Source organism: Sorex araneus, chromosome X, assembly GCF_027595985.1.
Source record: "Sorex araneus isolate mSorAra2 chromosome X, mSorAra2.pri, whole genome shotgun sequence".
Classification (NCBI taxonomy): Eukaryota; Metazoa; Chordata; class Mammalia; order Eulipotyphla; family Soricidae; genus Sorex; species Sorex araneus.
Window position 1 is genome coordinate 255603519 of NC_073313.1, and position 19095 is coordinate 255622613.

Sequence of the window (19095 nt, forward strand, 5' to 3'; positions counted from 1 at the left end):
TTTCTCTTGTGCATTGGGGAGTAAGTGATTTTTTTTTCAAGTGCCTGTTTTCAACTTGAGTTTAACGAAGTTTTCAAATTGAATTGAATGATGTTTTCAAATTGAATCTCAATTTGAGTTCAGTGACAACATAACCTGGTCATTGAAGTGAGGATCACAAGCAGCCTTTTTAAAAACAGGATCTACCACGAATGTGAGCTGTGAAGTCAAAGCCTGCCTCTGCTCTATCTGATTATATGCAACCTTGGCCCCAATGATGAACAACTTTGGACCTCAGTTCATTTAATCTGTAAAGGCTCACTTCAGGATCTTGTGAGAATTAGACAAGATAGCAAAAGCACACGTTCAGAAATCATTACCTTTGTTTCCTCAGATATGGATTTTTGTAATTGATAACTGTCATTTAAAAAAGGGCAATGAGCTAGATCTGTAAGCTCAAAGAGCTTTCAAGCTGAGGTAGGGCATAAATTAATGTCCTTTGTATGGACATGGCCTAGAAGAATTAATTCTCCAGTTACAAAAAGTAGAAGAATTTGTAAATCTTTACCTTATACAATAAGTATTTGTGGGGGGGGGGCGGAGGGTGGGGAGTAGGAGTTGTTTTTGCTTGCTTGGGGGCCACTCCCAGTTGTGCTCAGGGCTTTCTTCTGTCTCCTTCCTCAGGAATTACTCCTGGCAGTGCTTGAGGGACCATATGTGGTGCTGGGGTTCAAAGAGGGGTCAGCAGCATGCAAGACAAGGGCTTTAAACCCCTTAAACCCTGTACAATACCTCTGCCCCCCCATTTGGGTGTTTTTAAAAGATGAAATCATATTCTTTAGGTGAGTGCAGTCAACGTTTCTGCAAAGATAGAAATAGTCTAGGGTTGGAGAGATAGCACATCAGGGAAGTGGCTTGCCTTGCATGTGGTCGACTTGGGTTTGTTTGATCCCCAAAGCCCCAAATGGTTCCCTAAGTCCTGCCAGGAGTGATTTCTGAGAAGAGAGTCAGGAATAAACCCTGAGCACAGTCAGGTGTGCCCCTCCACCCACCCAAAAAACGAAATGTTCTCAATCTATATATGGTACATAGCTCAGTTCCATGTGACTATGGCACACTTGAAACATGCCTGGTACTACTGGGGAGCTGACTTTCTAATTTTACTTCTAATTAAGTTAAATGTCAATAGGCGTGGCTAGTTGCTGCATAATTGGACAGCAAACCTTTAGATGTGGCTATAATAAGGCTTTCCCATACTCGTCTGGACGTGGGAGAATCGAGAGGTACAAACTCATGGGTTATGGAATCCAGCTACGGGGACTCAAATCTCAGTTTACCTGTGGGCAGCTTCAAATAAACTTCAACTTCTGGGAGAAAGAAAGAGAGAAAGAGAGAAAGAGAGAAAGAGAGAAAGGAAGAAAGAAAGAAAGAAAGAAAGAAAGAAAGAAAGAAAGAAAGAAAGAAAGAAAGAAAGAAAGAAAGAAAGAAAGAAAGAAAGAAAGAAAGAAAGAAAGAAAGAAAGAGGGAGGGAGGGAGGGAGGGAGGGAGGAGGGAACTAAATAAGGCTTTGCAGTCATGGGCCTCAAAAGGCCTTTCGGATGATTCACCCAGAAGAGCGATGCCCTGCTCTATCGTACTCCCCTCCTTTGCCTACTGCATTAGAAGTAGCTCCCTAATACACAGCACATTTTGGTGTTAAGTCTTCAAGGAGAGAAGGAAAATAGGGGAAATGGAGGGAGAGCTGGAGTAGAAGGGAAAAAAAACTAAAATCGCTAGTAGTTTTTCGTGAAAAGTGAGGAAAGCTTTATATCTTTCTATTTATTTATTTTTTTTGGCCCTAGTGTTGCGTGGGGGTTACTCTCAGTGCAGAATTTGAAGGTCACTCCCAGAGGTGCTTGGGGGATGGTGCAGCGATGCAGATTAAACCTGCCGCTCCTGCAAGCTAAGTCCTCCCTTAACTTTGAGCCGATTCAGCTCTCTTCCTGACACCAAGGGAACCTTTTAAAATTAAAAACAAACTTCAAAAGTAATGAGTGTCTACAGTGAAAAAGTGCAAGGCTGGGTGAGTTTTGGAGAGAATGGACGATCTCCAATAATGAATGAATGAAGTCATCTAGAGAGAGGCATGCTTTCTAGTGGCAGCAAGATTTAAAAGAGCTGAGAAAATCAAACTGAGCGGAAGATGAACCTGAGGGTCTTCCCTAGACGTCAAATATCTGAAAGCACAAACTTCATTCCTACAAGTACTCACAACCAGGTTTTTTTCAAGAGAAACAATTGTGGGCTGGGGAACAGTATTTCTCCATGTCACCATCTCGGCACCCTTAGAAGGGAAGGAAGGACATGTTTGTATGGGATCCCCATTTCCAAGTTTGCTCCCCCCAAAAAGCAATAGAGACAAGGTTTCATAACTGTTTATTCATTATAAATAGTAAATATTTACTGCATTTTTTTACATGAAGGACATTTTTACAACACATTGTTGTCGGCTGAGGCTGCAACACGGAGAAAGCACTTCTCCTTACCCACCACCATCGTATGAACTACACTCGGTACTACGTCTAGTCTCACTAACTCACTACGTCATAGTTCTTAACTCTAAAAGGAATGTATTTGCGCCTACCTCATTCATGGTTCCAAGAATAGCAAAGAAATAAATAACACTGCCTTCCACCTTCTGGTTCCTCTTAACAATCGCGAAACACAAGTTTATTGACATTCTAAAATGTCACCACACAAAAGTTATGTAAACCTCAGTCCTATCACCTCTTAAGATGGGCTATCATTGTATAATTTAAAAGTACATGCGGGACATGTGGACATTTCTGCTCTTGCCCTGCCTTTCATAGAAAAGGGGAAGAATGTAAACGTCAGTTGTTTTAAAAGCATTGCTCGCCAACGTGGTCTCTGATCAGATCGGAGCAGAGAGGGTGTGGGCTACCAGCGAAAGCTGAGCACCGCTGCATTCTGCCATCATACGTCACGGGCTGCGAAAATAAAGCACCTGCAAAAATATAGCTCTGACTCTGTTTACCTGGCCTGGACCGTTCGTTGCCAAAGCAGAGGTGAGGTACATGGTATTGCACGCTGAGAGTAGCACCCCTCCCTCCCCTGCTCCATGTCGGCTTCCAAATGAAAATGAATGGGGAACACATCACTCTGCTCTCCTCCAGGGAAAGGAAACAAGCTTTCCTTCCTGCTGGCCCGTATCCTGTTGGCAAGACTGGTCCATCCGGGATGTTGATTGGCAGCAGCCGGATTACAAAGGAGGACAAGATAACAAATAATTTATTGGGGAGGTCCTTTACATCTAATCTAACTTCCTAAAAAATAATGGTGGCATTCATTTCTACATCAATTTCCAGTGTGTGCACGTCAAGGATTCCCCCATCCCTGCTTCATGAAAGTGAGCAGTTCTAAAGTTGAGTGTCGTCATTGTCCAACATGTTATACTGCCAAGTGTTCTCTGACTTTACTTTTGGACATTCTGCTTGCCCAAACCTATCCAAATAAATCTCTATCTGTCTCAATCTCTCTGTATGCCTCTCTCTCTCTCTCTCTCTCTCTCTCACACACACACACACACACACATACACAAACACACACGGAATGTTTTAGCTCCTTGATCATCAACACTACAGAGTTGGGATATTTTGATACCTAGCCATGTTTTTCAACCATCACCTTAAAATGTTGTATTTGTCATTTATTATTCGGGGTCTTCCTTGTACCCACTACTGAAGTCCAACATGTTCAGAAGAACTTGATACTGACTAATGGAGGAAGAAAATCAATCTCTCCTTTGTCTCCTGCCGAGACTGCCCCCTCCTCAAAAGGGTGATATTTTTCTCTCTCTCTCTGTCTCTCTCTCTCTGAGAAGATTCTTCATGTCTAGGCTGTGAAGACCGGAAACAGGGCCAGTTTGAGCTCCAAGTGGACAGTTCACTTATGCAATATCTGGTTTGAGATAATGAAAGGCACCTGTAAGGAAACACACACACAGCTTTAGGTCAAGCTGGGACAACTCACAGTGAGAGGCAAAATCAGCTACAGGCTGACAATGTCATATTTAATACCCTGGTATCAAAGGATTGAGACTAATATTTTTATTCTTGAGACAAGTTTGACACAACTCTGTGTCCTTAGGATTATACCCCATATGATCCTTGAGCTGACCTCATTAAGAACATGTGTTTCTAATGCCAAGGGTTATTTCATTTTGGCCAACCTTGTGTTTTACCTCCCGGCAATCAAGTTTCATGTCTCAGCAATTAATAACCACAAGATATTGTTGACATCAGTTAAGAAAATAATTATACAAGGGATCCTTTTCCACAGAATCCATCCTAGGATGTAAAGCTTTTTTTTTTCTTGCTTTTTGTGTCACACCTGGCGATGCACAGGGGTTACTCCTGGCTCTGCACTCAGGAATCACCCCAGGCAGTGCTCAGGGGACCATATGGTCGGCCGTGTGCAAGCCCCGGATGTGAAGCTTTATCAAGTCTCCTCCTCCTCTTTCTCAAAGAAGACATGAGTTTTAACCCTTCCGGGAAGAATTGCCCCCAAGAAAGTTCAAGGCTTACTTTGTCCATACTGCCCGTATTGATAGCCTGTGACAGGGTCCATACTGTAGCCTGTGGTGCTGTAGGTGGGTGGACAATAGGACTGAGAAGTTGGCAGACTGTCCAAGCTCTTCATATGGTCTAGTCTCTGACTGCAGCTGGCTGACACCGTGGTGGTAGGTTCCAAGCCCCCGGTGAGAGGAGAGAGCGCATAATCAGTCTGGGGCTGGTGGGGCACTCCACCATGGTTGGTCAGGAGTCCCATTACCTAAAATAAAGAGGCATATTTGAAAGCAGTTAGAATTCGGGGAGGACCAGATCATTGCCTGTAGCTGAAGAAATAAATGAGAAAAGTCTAATTTTCAGTTATTTGGAAATCTTCTCTTAAAGACTTTCCAGCTGATGGAGACTTCAATTCAAAGTGGCAGAGTTATTATTACATCATGCCCAATGATAACATCTGACTACAGTTTCAGACAAAGGAAAATTGGGGAGAGGGCACGAGGACAGAGGAAAAGGGGAAAATAAAAAGAAGGATGGATGGGGGCAGGGGAAGAGAGGGTATACCCATACTCCTAAAGATAAAATCAGAGTAGAATTTCAAAGACGAGAAAGGAAGGAAGGACAAAGGGACACAGGAAGAGAGGGAGGGAGAAACTGTATAGACTCATGTGAAATAATGTCTAATCATATACCTCCAAGTTTCACAAATGGTTTTAAACAAACGTTTGCTTAAATTTTTCTTCTTGAATATAAGTGAAACTACATGAAGTTTTCTTGTGTACCTTGAGATTTCTATATTTTCATCAAGTTTTGTCAAGAAAGTTCCTCTCCTTATCTTGACCACCCTTCAATCATCAGAAATAATTATGATGCACCCTTGGACTTTACTCAGCCCTTCCACTCTGAACTGAGCAGTTCAGACACCTGCTTCCAATTGTGAGAGTTTTGAAAGGAATAATGGACTCATCTTTATATCTCCAGCACCTAGTACAGAGCTTGGTATGAATGAGGGAGTAAATAACCACAGGAAATAATTAACAATTCTTTAAGTAACTCCCTCTATTACCTGTCCTTTAATTTCTTCTCCAAATTAAAGTGTTTCATATAGAAGAAGATGTTAAAAGAGAAGAAAAGGGGGCTGGAGCAATAGCACAATGGGTAGCGCATTTGTCTTGCACACAGCCAACCCGAGTTCGATTCCCAGCATCCCATACGGTCCCCTGAGCACCACCAAGGGTAATTCCTGAGTGCCGAGTCAGGAGTAAACCCTGTGCATTGCCGGTGTGACCCGAAAAGCAAAAAAAAAAAAAAGACAGAGAGAGAGAGAGAAGAAAAACCTCAAATGCAAACATACTATAGAAAGCCCATTGAGTTTTGTAAATATCCTTGGAGAGCGAGACAAAGTCAAACAAAAAAAATCTTGTAATAATAGAACAACTTTCAGATTAGCACACTGACGTGTTTCACAAACTCAAGCTCGCTGACCCTTACAACAGCATGCGATGGAAGTAAGTGGATAATTAATTTTGCAGCTGGAGAACTGCCACATGAACAAGAAAGTGATTTTTTTTCCTTCAACTTCAGACAATGCAGAGGCAGAGCTCAGGAAGCCACAGAAGTCACAGAAGAAATCCATGGCGAGGAGAAGAGCCCCCCAGAAGTAAGTGATCAACCTGCTTTACGAAGTCATTGAATGCAGAGACACACAGTTGCCCAGCCTCACCCTATTGGTCCTGCTGCCTGAAGCAGATGGAGATGAAAGTGTACGAATAAGAGCGAGAGATGAGGCAGAAGTGAAACCTGAGCCCTGACGCGGAGGCTTGAGCTGCTGGTCAGGATAGAAATTCAGACAAGAGAATCCTGGGTCCCGGGGTCCCAGCAAGGCGGGAAGGAGGAGTGAGTCTCACAAGCTGCCTAAATTAGATTCCAAAAACAAAGAGGCCACCACAATCCCCTTTGGGAAGGGTTTGCATAATCCTCATAGCTAAACAAAATCGTCTTGAAATACAGCTTTAAACTGATCCATCTTCAATTATCCCCCAGAGACAAGCTGAGCGAGAGGGCAGAGGAGAGGAGGGAGAGAGAGTTAGTTCACTCCTCTTCCGGAGACCCCTTCCTTCCTCCACATTATCCCCCACTGATGGTCCTTCTCTCTCCTCAAAGTCCCTATTTCCCCACTTTCTTGTCCTCATTTCAGTTACTGTGTGTAAATACAAAATCGGGGGAAAGAGGTGTGAACAACACGTTAAAACCAAAAGTCTGAATTTCCTTGAATTAGGGAGTGAAATGTCTATTTCCCCTCAATCTTTTCAAATGATTTATTATACCTCCACCACCACTCTCCTAATTAAAAGAATTGAGTTGGGAATTTTGGGTTAACTGAGATTAACCTAAGAAGAAAATAAAAATTCTCCAGATCAGCTGACTCTTGTAGGATCGTACCCATCATAGCTTTGTGTTGATTACCTCATTTTCCTATTTTAAAAACTCTAGTATATAACCCAGAATATATCCTTGGGTGTTCTGCTATATTAATTTCCATATCCTTATTAAACATTGCAACCAAAAATTCCTCCTGTCAATCAGAAGTCAATGATTATTCTGGCCCAAATACTGTATCACTGTCACTCTCATCACTGTCATCCTGCTGATCAATGATTTTCTCGAGCGGACACCAGTAACATCTCCATTCATCCTAGCCCTGAGATTTTAGCAGCCTCTCTTTACTCGTTCTTCCCAGTGGTACCACATTGGAGGCTCTTTCAGCGTAAGGGGAATGAGACCCATCATTGTTACTGTACTTGGCATATCGAATACACCACGGAGAGCTTGCCAGGCTCTGCCGTGCGGGCAAGATGCTCTCGGTACCTTGCCAGGTTCTCTGAGAGGGAAAACAAGGCTATAAGCAGCCGCGCACTTCCGGCCCAAATACACTTTTCTCAAATCAGGAGTATCTCTCTGTGTATTTGGTCAAGGGGCAAGAAAGGACAGAGAAAATTAAAATATAAGACATGTGACTTGGATAAAATGGAAGAGATAGTGGGGCAGGGAGAACATGAATCTCTTACAGAGAAGAAAATATCCAGCAGTTATGGATAAAGAGAAAACATATTCTAAATTTACAGTGCCCTGCAAAACATATTGCAAATTAATAGTGTCCTGAATGTAGATCCTAACTTGAAACTTTACCTAGTTTATTATCTTCAAAGAGCCATGATGATAGTACAGGGCTAAGGGACTACCAGATAGATAGTACAGGGCTAAGGGATTTGCTTTTGCATGGGGTGGGTCTGGATCAATCCCCACCACCCCATATGATACTCCAAACCCCACCAGTAATGATCCTAGAGCTCAGCCAGGAGGAAAGTTGACACTGGTGATGGAATCCGTGCTGGAACACTATATGCCTAAAACTCAACTAGGGAATAAATTTGTAAATCATAGTGCTTTAATAAAATATTTTTAAAAACAGTCTTCCATGAGCTGCAATATGCTTTTTTGTGAAAATCTTTGGTTCAGTTATCTGCCATACATTTCTTGCTTGCATAACTTTGAGGATAACAGTAACTTTGTCCATGATGGGAAAAGTCATGGAGATCCTGTACAAGAAGAAATAAGCCCCGCCCATAAGCAAAATTCAGCTGATAATGTTTGTGCAGCAAGGTTTTGCGGTTGCTGAAAATGATTAGCACTGTAGAACAAGATATTTGCAATATATCTTTTGGAGAGTGGGGGAAGAAGATATATACCTATCTGTTAGGGCTATATTCTAGACATTAGAAAGATATTTTCTCCAAAGTTCAAGGTCATGGTGTCCTTTAGGCATCCCAGGCCATGGTCTACGCTGGAAGGATAGATGCTGGGTGAACAGAGCAGAAGAGAGACTTGGTGAATCTTCTAATCATTAAGGTCATTGTCACATGAGAGAAAACTAGTGACAGCTTTAGCAATCGCCCTTAGCTCAACTGCCCGATCTTTGGGATGGTCAGTGAGAAGAAATAAAGAAAAGGAGGAATCCTTTATCTTTGCCTTCACTGATAAAGAGCAAGTGACAGACATTCTCCCACAATTTCTTATTTCCTCTGAGAGGGTCACAGATTGAAATTGTGTTTGCTTTCTCGAGAATTGTCTAAGGATGAGAAAAGATGCACTAATCTTTCCTGAAAGATTTAGTTTAGTCTGAAATTAAAATTATGTCAGTATTTCACATTAAGAACATTTAAGAAATACACAGCTTTTTTGTAACTTCTAATTTAAAATATTTAGAGGGGAAATATAGTTCTGAGTGGCGAAAAAACACAATGCAGAAAAGCCATCTGCATGCCTATGTTCACAGCAGCACTATTCACAATAGCCAGAATCTGGAAACAACCCAAGTGCCCAAGAACAGATGACTGGTTAAAGAAACTATGGTACATCTACCTACACAATGGAACACTACGCAGTTGTTAGGAAAAATGAAGTCATAAAATTTGCTTATACATGAATGTACATGGAGAGTATCATGCTGAGTGAAATGAGTCAGAGGGAGAGGGACAAACTCTCTCATTTGCGGGATGTTAAAAAAAAACATAGTTTGTGAATAATAGCCAAAGACTGTAGAAACAAGGAGTAGAAGGACTAGTCTGTTGTAGGAAGCTTCCATGCAAAAGGGGAGATGGGAGCATAGGTGCAGTCAGGATAGAGAAGGGACCACTATAACAATGGTAGTTGGAAAAGATCACTCTGGGCAAGAACTGAGTGCTGAGAGGAGGTAAAGTGATATGCATTATCAATTCCTTTTAATAACAGTATTGCAAACCACAGTGCCTAAGAGGAAAATCAGAGAGAGTGTGTCTGCCACAGAGACAGACTGCAGAGTGAGGAGACAGAGGGACAGGGGGAGCAGGCAGGAGGGAAACTGGGAGCACTGGTGATAGGAAATGTGCACTAGTGAAGAGATAAGTATTAGAGCACTGTATGACTGACAATCATGAGCATCTTTGTAACTGTACATCTCAATGTGATTCCATCGAAAAACTTTTTAATTAAACCCTCTACATTAACAATTAAAAAAATAACTTAGTAGGCCAACATATAGGAATTAGTACAACAGTAAAATTAAGCAAAATAAAATATAAGAGATAAAACAAAAAATAAAATAAAATAAGAAAAAGGAAGTCTGTTTTGGAAAATATAGTGAATATATCAATACACAATGCATTACTTTCTCCTAACATAATTTAAAACCTCAAATCTCTATGGAAGGGTCCCATTACACTTTCATGTATGTTCTTTCAAAGTTATTTTGTATTTCATGTGGTTCAAGGGACGCTATGGAAATTTCTTTTTGCTGTACAAAAGAAGTTGGTAAAGGAACCTCTCAGAACTCCCCCATTATGAGTATGGAATGTCTTCCTGTCATATTTTCTTTTTAAGAATATTGTCAGGATTTCCTTTATATATGCTTCTCCTACAGCAATTTGTAATTCAAAGCCTAAAATAAAATCTTCATTTGTTGCAAAGTGGGGTCCCCCAGCCCACTTCTTCCCAAGCAAGGTAATTCTTTGGCAGGACTGGGATTTATTGCCTGTCGGTTATTATTGCTGTTTGCTTCTTTGTTTTCAACTTGGGACCTGAGGGGGAAATCCACATGCTTGATCTTCTCAAACCATTTCAAAAGGGGAAAAAAAGGACTCCGGGTTACATGGTGCTGTCCATGAAACATGGGCCACGATTTCAGTTAATGCCAGCTAAGAGCTGAACAGGCTGAACACCATCAAGCAAGGGCAAGGTATCTTCCTTGCATATGGCCGACATGGATTCAATCCCTGGTATTGAATGGTATGGTCCCCAGAGCACCGTCAGGAATGATGCCTGAACATGGAGCCAGGAGGAATCCCTGGGCACCTATGGGTGCAGCCCAATAAACAAAACAAAACAAAAAACAGGTCCAGAAAGATAGTACAAGAGGTAAGGCGTTTATCTTGCAGTGCAGCTGACTCTGGTTTCAATCCCAACCCTACCTCAGCACCATGAGGAACTACTCCTAAGCATAGAACCACGTGTGGCCCAACCCTGTCCTTTAAAAGAAATATATATATATAACATATAATATATATTTTATAACATATATATTTTATAACATATATTTATATATATAGATAACAACATATATATATATATGTTGTTATCTCCAAAAACATTTCCTTGGCATAGCAGCTAATTTTTTTTCTTTTGGGGTCACACCTGGCAATACTCAGGGGTTACTCCTGGCTCTGCACTCAGGAATCACTCCTGGCAGTGCTGGAGAACCATATGGGATGCTGGGGATCGAACCCAGGTCGGTCGCATGCAAGGCAAACACCCTACCCACCCTCTGGCCCCAATTCTTTTCTAATGGATAACCTTTTAAAAGCAAATTCAGTTGGTACAGCTCCAAGCCTGTTCTCCAGACACCCGTTAGGAGTGATCCCTGAGCACAAAGCCAGGAGGACTAAGCCCTGAGCACCGGCAGGTGTGCCTTCTCCCCTCCAAAAGAGCATCAACACCGACAAAAAAATAGAGACATTTTCTTAAGATTTCTATAAGCTTATTCTCGAGTTTCAGAATTCCAAATAGGTTGCTTATATCTTGATTGGAAGATTATATGGTTCAGGAATAACTAACTCTTTACAATTGCCTAATTTTCCTATTGTAAGGTTAAATATGAAAGATAAAAATCCTGGGCCAAATTATGATTTACATTTGAAACAATGTGTCTGGAAAATATTTCTCTTGGCATAAGTGTTGTTATGCTGTCAGTTGAAAGTGCTCAAAGCTAATCAAAAATCTAAGATGATTTAGCAAATTACATTATACATTTCGACTCTTCATTTTTCCTTCGTAGGAATCCCGTTTCATGTCCTTATTTTCCTCTTTTGTTTTTAAGGAATCAGATGTTTTCAGCTTTATCATTTAATAATACTGTTTTCTTTAAAACAAACTAAATATCAGCTTTGCATACTAAGAAGGGTTGGATTGTTATTTTTTTAACTTCTCTTCTCTCTCAAAGTCTACCAGCTATGTGTATATTATACACACATATATTTTTAATGTGTATATTATTTACTCCAGAATCAAAACATTCAAACGTTTTTCCAAACGTGTTTGGTCAATGTGGCTGACTGCTGCTGGAATTACCTAATGATTCAATTTCAAGGACTGGATCTTAGAGGCTGAAAGTTTCAATTTGAACAGAGGAAACTTTCCTGAAAATGTTCTCTTCAGATCCGAATGCCTTAGGAATTATCCTGCAGTTGATTAGCATCTAAATAATTAGATTTTGGGTCCTGTCTGTTTGAAAGCTGTAAGAGGGAAGTTGCCCGCAGGCAGAAGTTTCTCTTAGGTAAATATCCTGACCTTCTCACCCGTGCCAAGAGTTACAGACCGGGCACCGCTGACCTTTACCTAACCAGAGAGAAAGCCGGTGCACATAAAATACCCAGCTACAAGTATCCTTGTTTTTTTTTTTATTTTAATTCTGAGCTCACATTTTTTCTAGTGGCAATGTTTAATGCATGATGAAAGTTTGAATGGCAAACAAATGTGGTTCTTATGGTGCATATATTTCCAAGTTTTATTGGTCCATTGCAGTAAGTACTGTCTTGGTTAAACTGTAAATAATAGGCTTTAACTTTCAGGACTGAGGAACTGAAGCCACTTTTATTTTGCCAGTTTCTTAGAATACTTACTTTTCTTTTTAATCACAGTGAGATACAGTTACAGGTTGTTCATGATTGGATTTCAGTTATATAATGTTCCAACACCTATCCCTTCACCAGTATACATTTCCCACCACCAGTGTACCAGTTTTCTTCCCTCTTCCCCATGCCCACAGCCCTCCCCCACCCGTGGCAGGCACTTTCTTCTTTCTCTCTCTCTCCACCTTCCTCCCTCTCTCTCTAACAGAAGAATGCCTACTTCTTAGTAAGGCCACACTGTTCAATCAAATAGCAAAATTTAGAAACTAATGACAAAAATAGAAACCTAGACAAAGAGTACAAAACATGGTTTGCAAGAAGCAAATATAGTTTATATATAACATATATAATTTATATATATTATATGTAGACCATGTATATAGCTTACCTCCTACTAATGATGAACAATCACATCATGTCAATATTACCAATAAAATCAATGGCATTAAGAAAAAAATGAACTCTACCTAAATTAAAAAGTGTGCCAGTTAATAGAGTTAGTAGTCAACGATGTTAGACCCACGTGGGTTGTGATGAAATTCTCATATGTTTTAATTCATTTACGGATGCCTGAATTTAAAATGCTTTGTGACCATGTCTACAATTAATATGATTTATGAGAAAAGAACATGTGTAATATTGTGGGGGAGAGTGCATACTTTTTCTCCTATGAATGAAAAATCTAACAAAAAGGCTCAAAGAAAATTGTTGGCCCTTAGCATAGGAAGATGGACTGGCAGAGCCCTGAGTAAACTTGGGGAGTTAATGATATCCTCTTATCTGACCCTGACACATTTGCAGCATGTAATTTACAGAAGCTCTGTCCAGGGAATCTTGACAAATGCTCCTAACGATGTCAGGGCAATGTTCCATTCTAATGTAAAACAGATGTGGGTCAGATACCCTCATTCATCACTTAACACAGAGAGTTTCAAACTCTTTTTGGGAGGAATGATATTACCTGCTGTTAACTCTTCTCATTTCAGGAAATTTCTCACCACCTCAGTAGCCCTCTGAACGACCTACACTCAAACCTAGCATTATTTCAAAAACCTGTCTGTACAAACTCAAACATAGATCTTGGTTTAACTCGATGGAAACTTCAGAACATGCTGGCTCAATACTCACTAACAATTTGGGCATAGGACTCCAACTACTGAAAGCGGAAGCTCCTTGATATTTGGGTACCCCATGATCTTTCGGTGAGGATAATGACTAAACCTTTTTCAAATTCCCCATAAGGTAAACTGATATTCAAGGAAATGCAGATTAACCCTGGCAATACTCATAATGCAAACTTTGTTGAACCTTACCTGTCCAGTTCTGCCTGACAGTCTCCCTCTCACCTTCTCTATCCTTCTCTCTCATTCTCTTTGTCACATATACATGCACACTTAATAAACTAGAAATCCGCCTTATCTTTTGCAAAGATAGATTTAATTCTATCTCTTTGAAGCAGGAGGTTAATGGGCTCTCTTCTGTTCCCATTCCCCCTAAATTTTCTCTGCTACTCAATAAACTAGGTTAAGGGAAACTAACCTCACCACTACAAAGGGAAAACATTTGTCCAGTTAAATAAGAAATTTTCTTCTTTCCAGACCATATGTGATGTAAGCAAATATTTCCATGGCTGTCCAAAGTCAATGTCTTGAGACTCTGCTATCTGCCTAAAGATTACAGAAGTGAAGGGGGCTGGAGTGATAGCACAGCGGGTAGGGCGTTTGCCTTGCACGCGGCCGACCCGGGTTCGATTCCCAGCATCCCATATGGTCCCCTGAGCACCGCCAGGGGTAATTCCTGAGTGCAGAGCCAGGAGTGACCCTTGTGCATCGCCAGGTGTGACCCAAAAAGCAAAAAAAAAAAAAAAAAAAAAAAAAGATTACAGAAGTGAAGTCTCCCTGCAGGTTTCTTCACATGACGGAAAGTGTTTCTTTAGGTAAAGAGTTAACCAAGAGGGCTGGAACAGTACTATAGCCAACAGGGTGTTTGCCTGGCATATAGCTGATGTGGGTTCAATCCAGTGGCACTTCTTATGGTTCCCCAAGCCCTCTAGGAGTGATATCTGAGCACAGAGCCAGAAGTAAGTCCTGAGTGCTGCTAGGTGTACCACCCCCCAAGAAAAAAAAGCAAGAAAGAGTCAACTGAGAAAGATGAATTATATCAGTAAGTTGCTAACCAGAATGAAAACACCTTTTCAAGGCAGCTGGGATAGAGAAGGGACCACTAAGTGAATGATATTTGGAGGGCTGACTTGGGATGGGAGATGCGTGCTGAAAGTATGCTATAGACCAAACGTGATGGCACTTACTACCTGTATCACAAACCATAACCCCTCCTTTTTAGGAGAGAGAGAGAGAGAATAAAAGCCTGACACAGAGGCAAGGGGGTGAGGGAGTGGCGGGAGGAATACTGGGCACATTTGTGTTGGAGAATGGGCACTGGTAGAAGGATGGGTACTCCATCCACATTGTATGACTGAAACATAATCACAAACGTTTGTAAGTCTGTAACTGTATCTCATGGTAATTCATTAAAAATATTTTTAAAAAACTAAGCTCCAATCGAGGGAAAAAGAAAAAGAAAATACATTTTCAGAAGTATCTTATTTCAAAGATTTTGGGGCAAGGTATGAATAGAGAGGATCTAAAAACAGCCTCATATGAACCAGAAACTACACTACCAAACTAAAATCCTAGTTATCTAAGTTTCCTCCCTTCTCCACTTCTCCAATTCCAGGGACTGAGACTTAATAAAGATATGTTGATTTTCCATCTGAAATTGTGCTTGTACCCTCGTCATAAGTTGGACAGTTGCTATGTCTCTATTGCAGTCAACTTGATGTAAACTGGCAATATATAGGACCCACAATAAAGTCACTTAGATAGCTCTTTGATCTACAGAAATTAAATCTGCCCCTGCAGATCTTGACAAACTAGTCTTTGTAATTTTAGTGATTAAAAGAATGTTCTCCAATCAGTGAACACCAGAGTCCTCAGTCAAATTGTCTCTGCTCGCTAAGACCTTTGTAATGTGCATGTTGTTTAAGCACCTTTACCAAGGAAAGAAAAGCATAGAATTCATCGAATTCTCCAACACACACACACAAACATGAGAAAAAGAGTGTGTGTGTGTGTGTGTGTGAGAGAGAGAGAGAGAGAGAGAGAGAGAGAGAGAGAGAGAAGGAGGGGTGGGGATGAGGATGTTGCTCAGGGCTTACTCTTAGCTCTGAGCTCAGGGATCACTCCTGTCAGGCTCAGGGGACCACATGGGATGCAGAGAATCAAACCACAGTTGTCCATATGCAAGGCAAGCCACCTAACACACTGTACTATCACTCAAGACCCAGAACTATGTTTTTGGTGTAACTTTGACACTATCGTATTTCAAGAAATAAAACAAGAATGATAAAAGGAAAATAAGACAATGCTGTTCTTCTCTACTCTCAACCTCATGGAACAATCATCAAATTATTGTTTATTATAGCGGACTCTAATGTTATCACAGTAGACTCTAATGTTATTGCAGCTTGAATTACTCATTTTTAAGTACTGTATTTCTGAGAACCACCCTTTGCTGGTACATTACAGTCAGTGCATTCTGTCTGAACACCAACAAGCTCTTTGCCCTTTGAAAAGTTTAAGTGGAATAATTAAAAGTACTCCAGTCAGGAAACTGCCTTTCCTCTGGTAGTACTCAGTTCTACACTTGCCTTCTTGTTTAGAGACAAACACAAGTCTATTTTTGTTAGAAGTTCATGTAATTTTTCAAAAGTAAACAATAATAAAAGCCCAGTTCTAACCATATTATTACTTTATAAAAAAATTAAATTTCCTAAGTACTATGCTTCCCAGAAGAGCTCTATAGGGTAATACTCTCTTTAAATCCTCCAAGATGAGAAAGTAGATAAAACAGAAGCTGAAAGAGTTTAAGAAACTTGCCTAAAGATAGATGAATGTCACGTAAGTATTTGAACTAATGTGCTTTTCATAGTATAGAGAGCTCTTCACTAAATCAATGGATTACACCCACACTACAATCAATTCACTAAACAGAAATTAGAAATTATCTCTTTACTTTCTTCTTTGCCCCTGTAAATATTAATCATTTAATAGTGTCCTTAAAATTATTCTTTTTTCTGCTCAATTCTTGTATAGGAATTGAAAATGGGTCAAATTTAAAGACAGCATTAAAACTTAACCAAAAAATATTACTAATAAAAAATTCAAGCATTTTAGAAATAGATGAATTGCCACATGATCCCTAGGAGGGTTTTCTTTCATTATTTCCTGAGAAATGTTGCTCTACATCTAGCGTTGTGGTACCCCGTGAAAGAGTACAATAGTTAGGGGGCAAGAAACTATATTCAAACTTATTTCCATAGACTTGTCAGCCTATACTAGCCTACTGGTGAGATGTGCACTAGAACTCTGAAAAATTATGAAATATACTTTGTAACATATACCAAAAGGTTGATTCAGAATCCTCTTTCTCAAAGACACTGTTCCAAAGTGTCCACTGGGAAACAAGTCTTCCTTATGAAGCAATATTTAGATTCAGGGTGTTTCAAGATGTTTGTGACCTTCAACTATTCCTCTAGACTCTCATAAGAAGGGAAGGTAGATGGGGACATTGTAATACCATCCAATTTAGTATGTGTTCTAACAGAGTATAAACAGTAATGTGGCATCAACAGAGTTTAAGACAAGAAACTCTGCCTAGAAAAATTGAAAAGATGGATACTGAACTGGAATTTTCCCATGGACTAACACAAGCAGACGGTCAGCTCGATCAAGGTTTCATAAATTTCAGAACAGATGGAAGAGTTTAGAATTTTTAACGCATTTCCCAAAATGAGACATCATTGTTTTTTTGGGGGGGGAAGAGTCCTTTCTTTAAATAATGCCTTTCTCCTTCATGGGTTTAGCTCTCAGGAGTGGCTATCCACTCAACTCACACCTAAGAAATATTCCTGGACAGGGAGGTAGGGGCATTGTGGTAAAGATGTAGCTGACCCTGGATTGAGTCCTTGAGACCCTGGCACTACACATGATCCTATGAACACTGCAAGGGTCACTTCAGGGGACTGCTAGGCATGGCCCCCAAACTCAATAAGTAAATAATAAATAAATAAGATTTCCTCCAATAAGTATGCAGTGCACTGTGATTCCACAAAATGCTCTATTTCAAAAGGATCTTCCAAATTGTCAACTTTTTCATTAATCAACAGACAATGCAATCACAAATCTCAGAGACTCTAGTTTACATAAGTCTAGCTAAATGTCAAGAGTAATTTTTAAATATTATCCTGTACATTGAAAAATATACACCTCTGATGAAACCCAGACTGTTTTGCAGAGACAGATTCTTTAGGAGGAAAAAAACACAAAAAAACAAAAAATAGTACACAACTAATGACTGAATCCAGTCCTCTGTGTCTGCCATACAAAGCTCACATTCAGTTCCTAATTGAATAAATATGCAAGTATTCAGATTTCTGTAGATATTGCCATTTTGCAAATGCAGTAATAAATTAAAAGCTTTACATTGCATTCCAACCACATATAAAGGGTTGATTCAGAGCATTGGTCTCACATCAGAATCCAGCATAGCTTTGCTGTATATTATTTACAAAGAAAAACTTTTTATTCTAGTAGCTTAGTTGTAGACTAAGCAATCACACCCTTTTTTTTCCCTCAATGGCTAAAGGAATTCAAATGGACCTAAAAACCATAGGGCTGTTGCACTGCCATGTACAGGAGAAAGTAGCTGGTGGGGTTTCTATTTAAATCAATTCTGCAGACAGAAAAAATTTAATTCAACAAGAAAGGTTTTCTTGTGGTTCATTTCAGTGACATGATGTAAGATTCAGTCATGGGTGGGTGGTTGCTCTTTCCCTTTCTTTAAAAAAAAAAAAGGTTTTGGCCAAATTGTCGTTTCTCTCACAATTCTCCAAATCTGTAACCAACACAGGAGGCCGAGGCAGAGCTGACATAAACCAGGGCTCTCCTCATGTTCTTTAAGGAGAACAACCACAGCCTTCAGAGCAAAACCAAAGGCACCAGGCCAATTACAGCCGGCACTGATTAACAAATAGATTGACTGCAATGTGTTCACCATGGAGCACAGCATCTCCGAAACCCAACAAAACAGAACGGAACCATACAAATGTCCAGGGACTATTCTGAGACAGCTAAAATGGTCTGACTGACAATCATAAACTTTCTTGAGCCTTCATAAACTTGGGAGGCTTCTGAATTCCTGGCTCTAAGCTTATAAGACACCTGAGAAATGATACAGAAAGATGTTAAGCTTTAGAGAAGTTGCTACCTTTGTACAGAATGTCATTGTGTCCCAGCTGTTTGACATCCAACAGATTTCTTCAATCAAATTCCCTCCTTCCAGCTACTCTGCCCACCCACCCCTCCAGAGGAATATGTCAAGCATAAAAGTGAGGAAATGCCCCCACTGGAAAAATGGATTTGTGGCAGGCTATCTACTTCCTTCCTTCCTTCCTTCCTTCCTTCCTTCCTTCCTTCCTTCCTTCCTTCCTTCCTTCCTTCCTTCCTTCCTTCCTCCCTTCCTTCCTTCCTTCCTTCCTTCCTTCCTCCCTTCCTTCCTTCCTTCCTTCCTTCCTTCCTTCCTTCCTTCCTTCCTTCCTTCCTTCCTCCCTTTCTTTCTTCCTTTCTCTCTTTTATTTCATTTTATCTTTTTGCTTTGGGGATCACACCCAGTGATGCTTAGGGGTTACTCCTGACTCTGTACTCAGAAATTATTCCTGGCAGTGCTTGAGGAAACATGTGGGATGCTGGGGATCAAACCTGGGTTGGCCG

At 40.4% G+C, this 19095-nt stretch overlaps 1 protein-coding gene across 1 annotated transcript in view; it reads right to left on the reverse strand.

Moving 5' to 3' along the window:
- Positions 1 to 2489: 2489 nt before the first annotated feature.
- PAX3 (paired box 3) overlaps positions 2490 to 19095 on the reverse strand; it is a 114167-nt gene continuing 97561 nt past the window's right edge. The window contains exons 8-9 of the mRNA XM_004617122.2: positions 4563 to 4809; positions 2490 to 3960 (exon numbers count right to left, since the gene is read on the reverse strand). Coding sequence (XP_004617179.1) covers positions 3926 to 3960; positions 4563 to 4809 — 282 coding nt within the window. The 3' untranslated portion in view covers positions 2490 to 3925. The remainder of the gene's footprint in view (positions 3961 to 4562; positions 4810 to 19095) is intronic.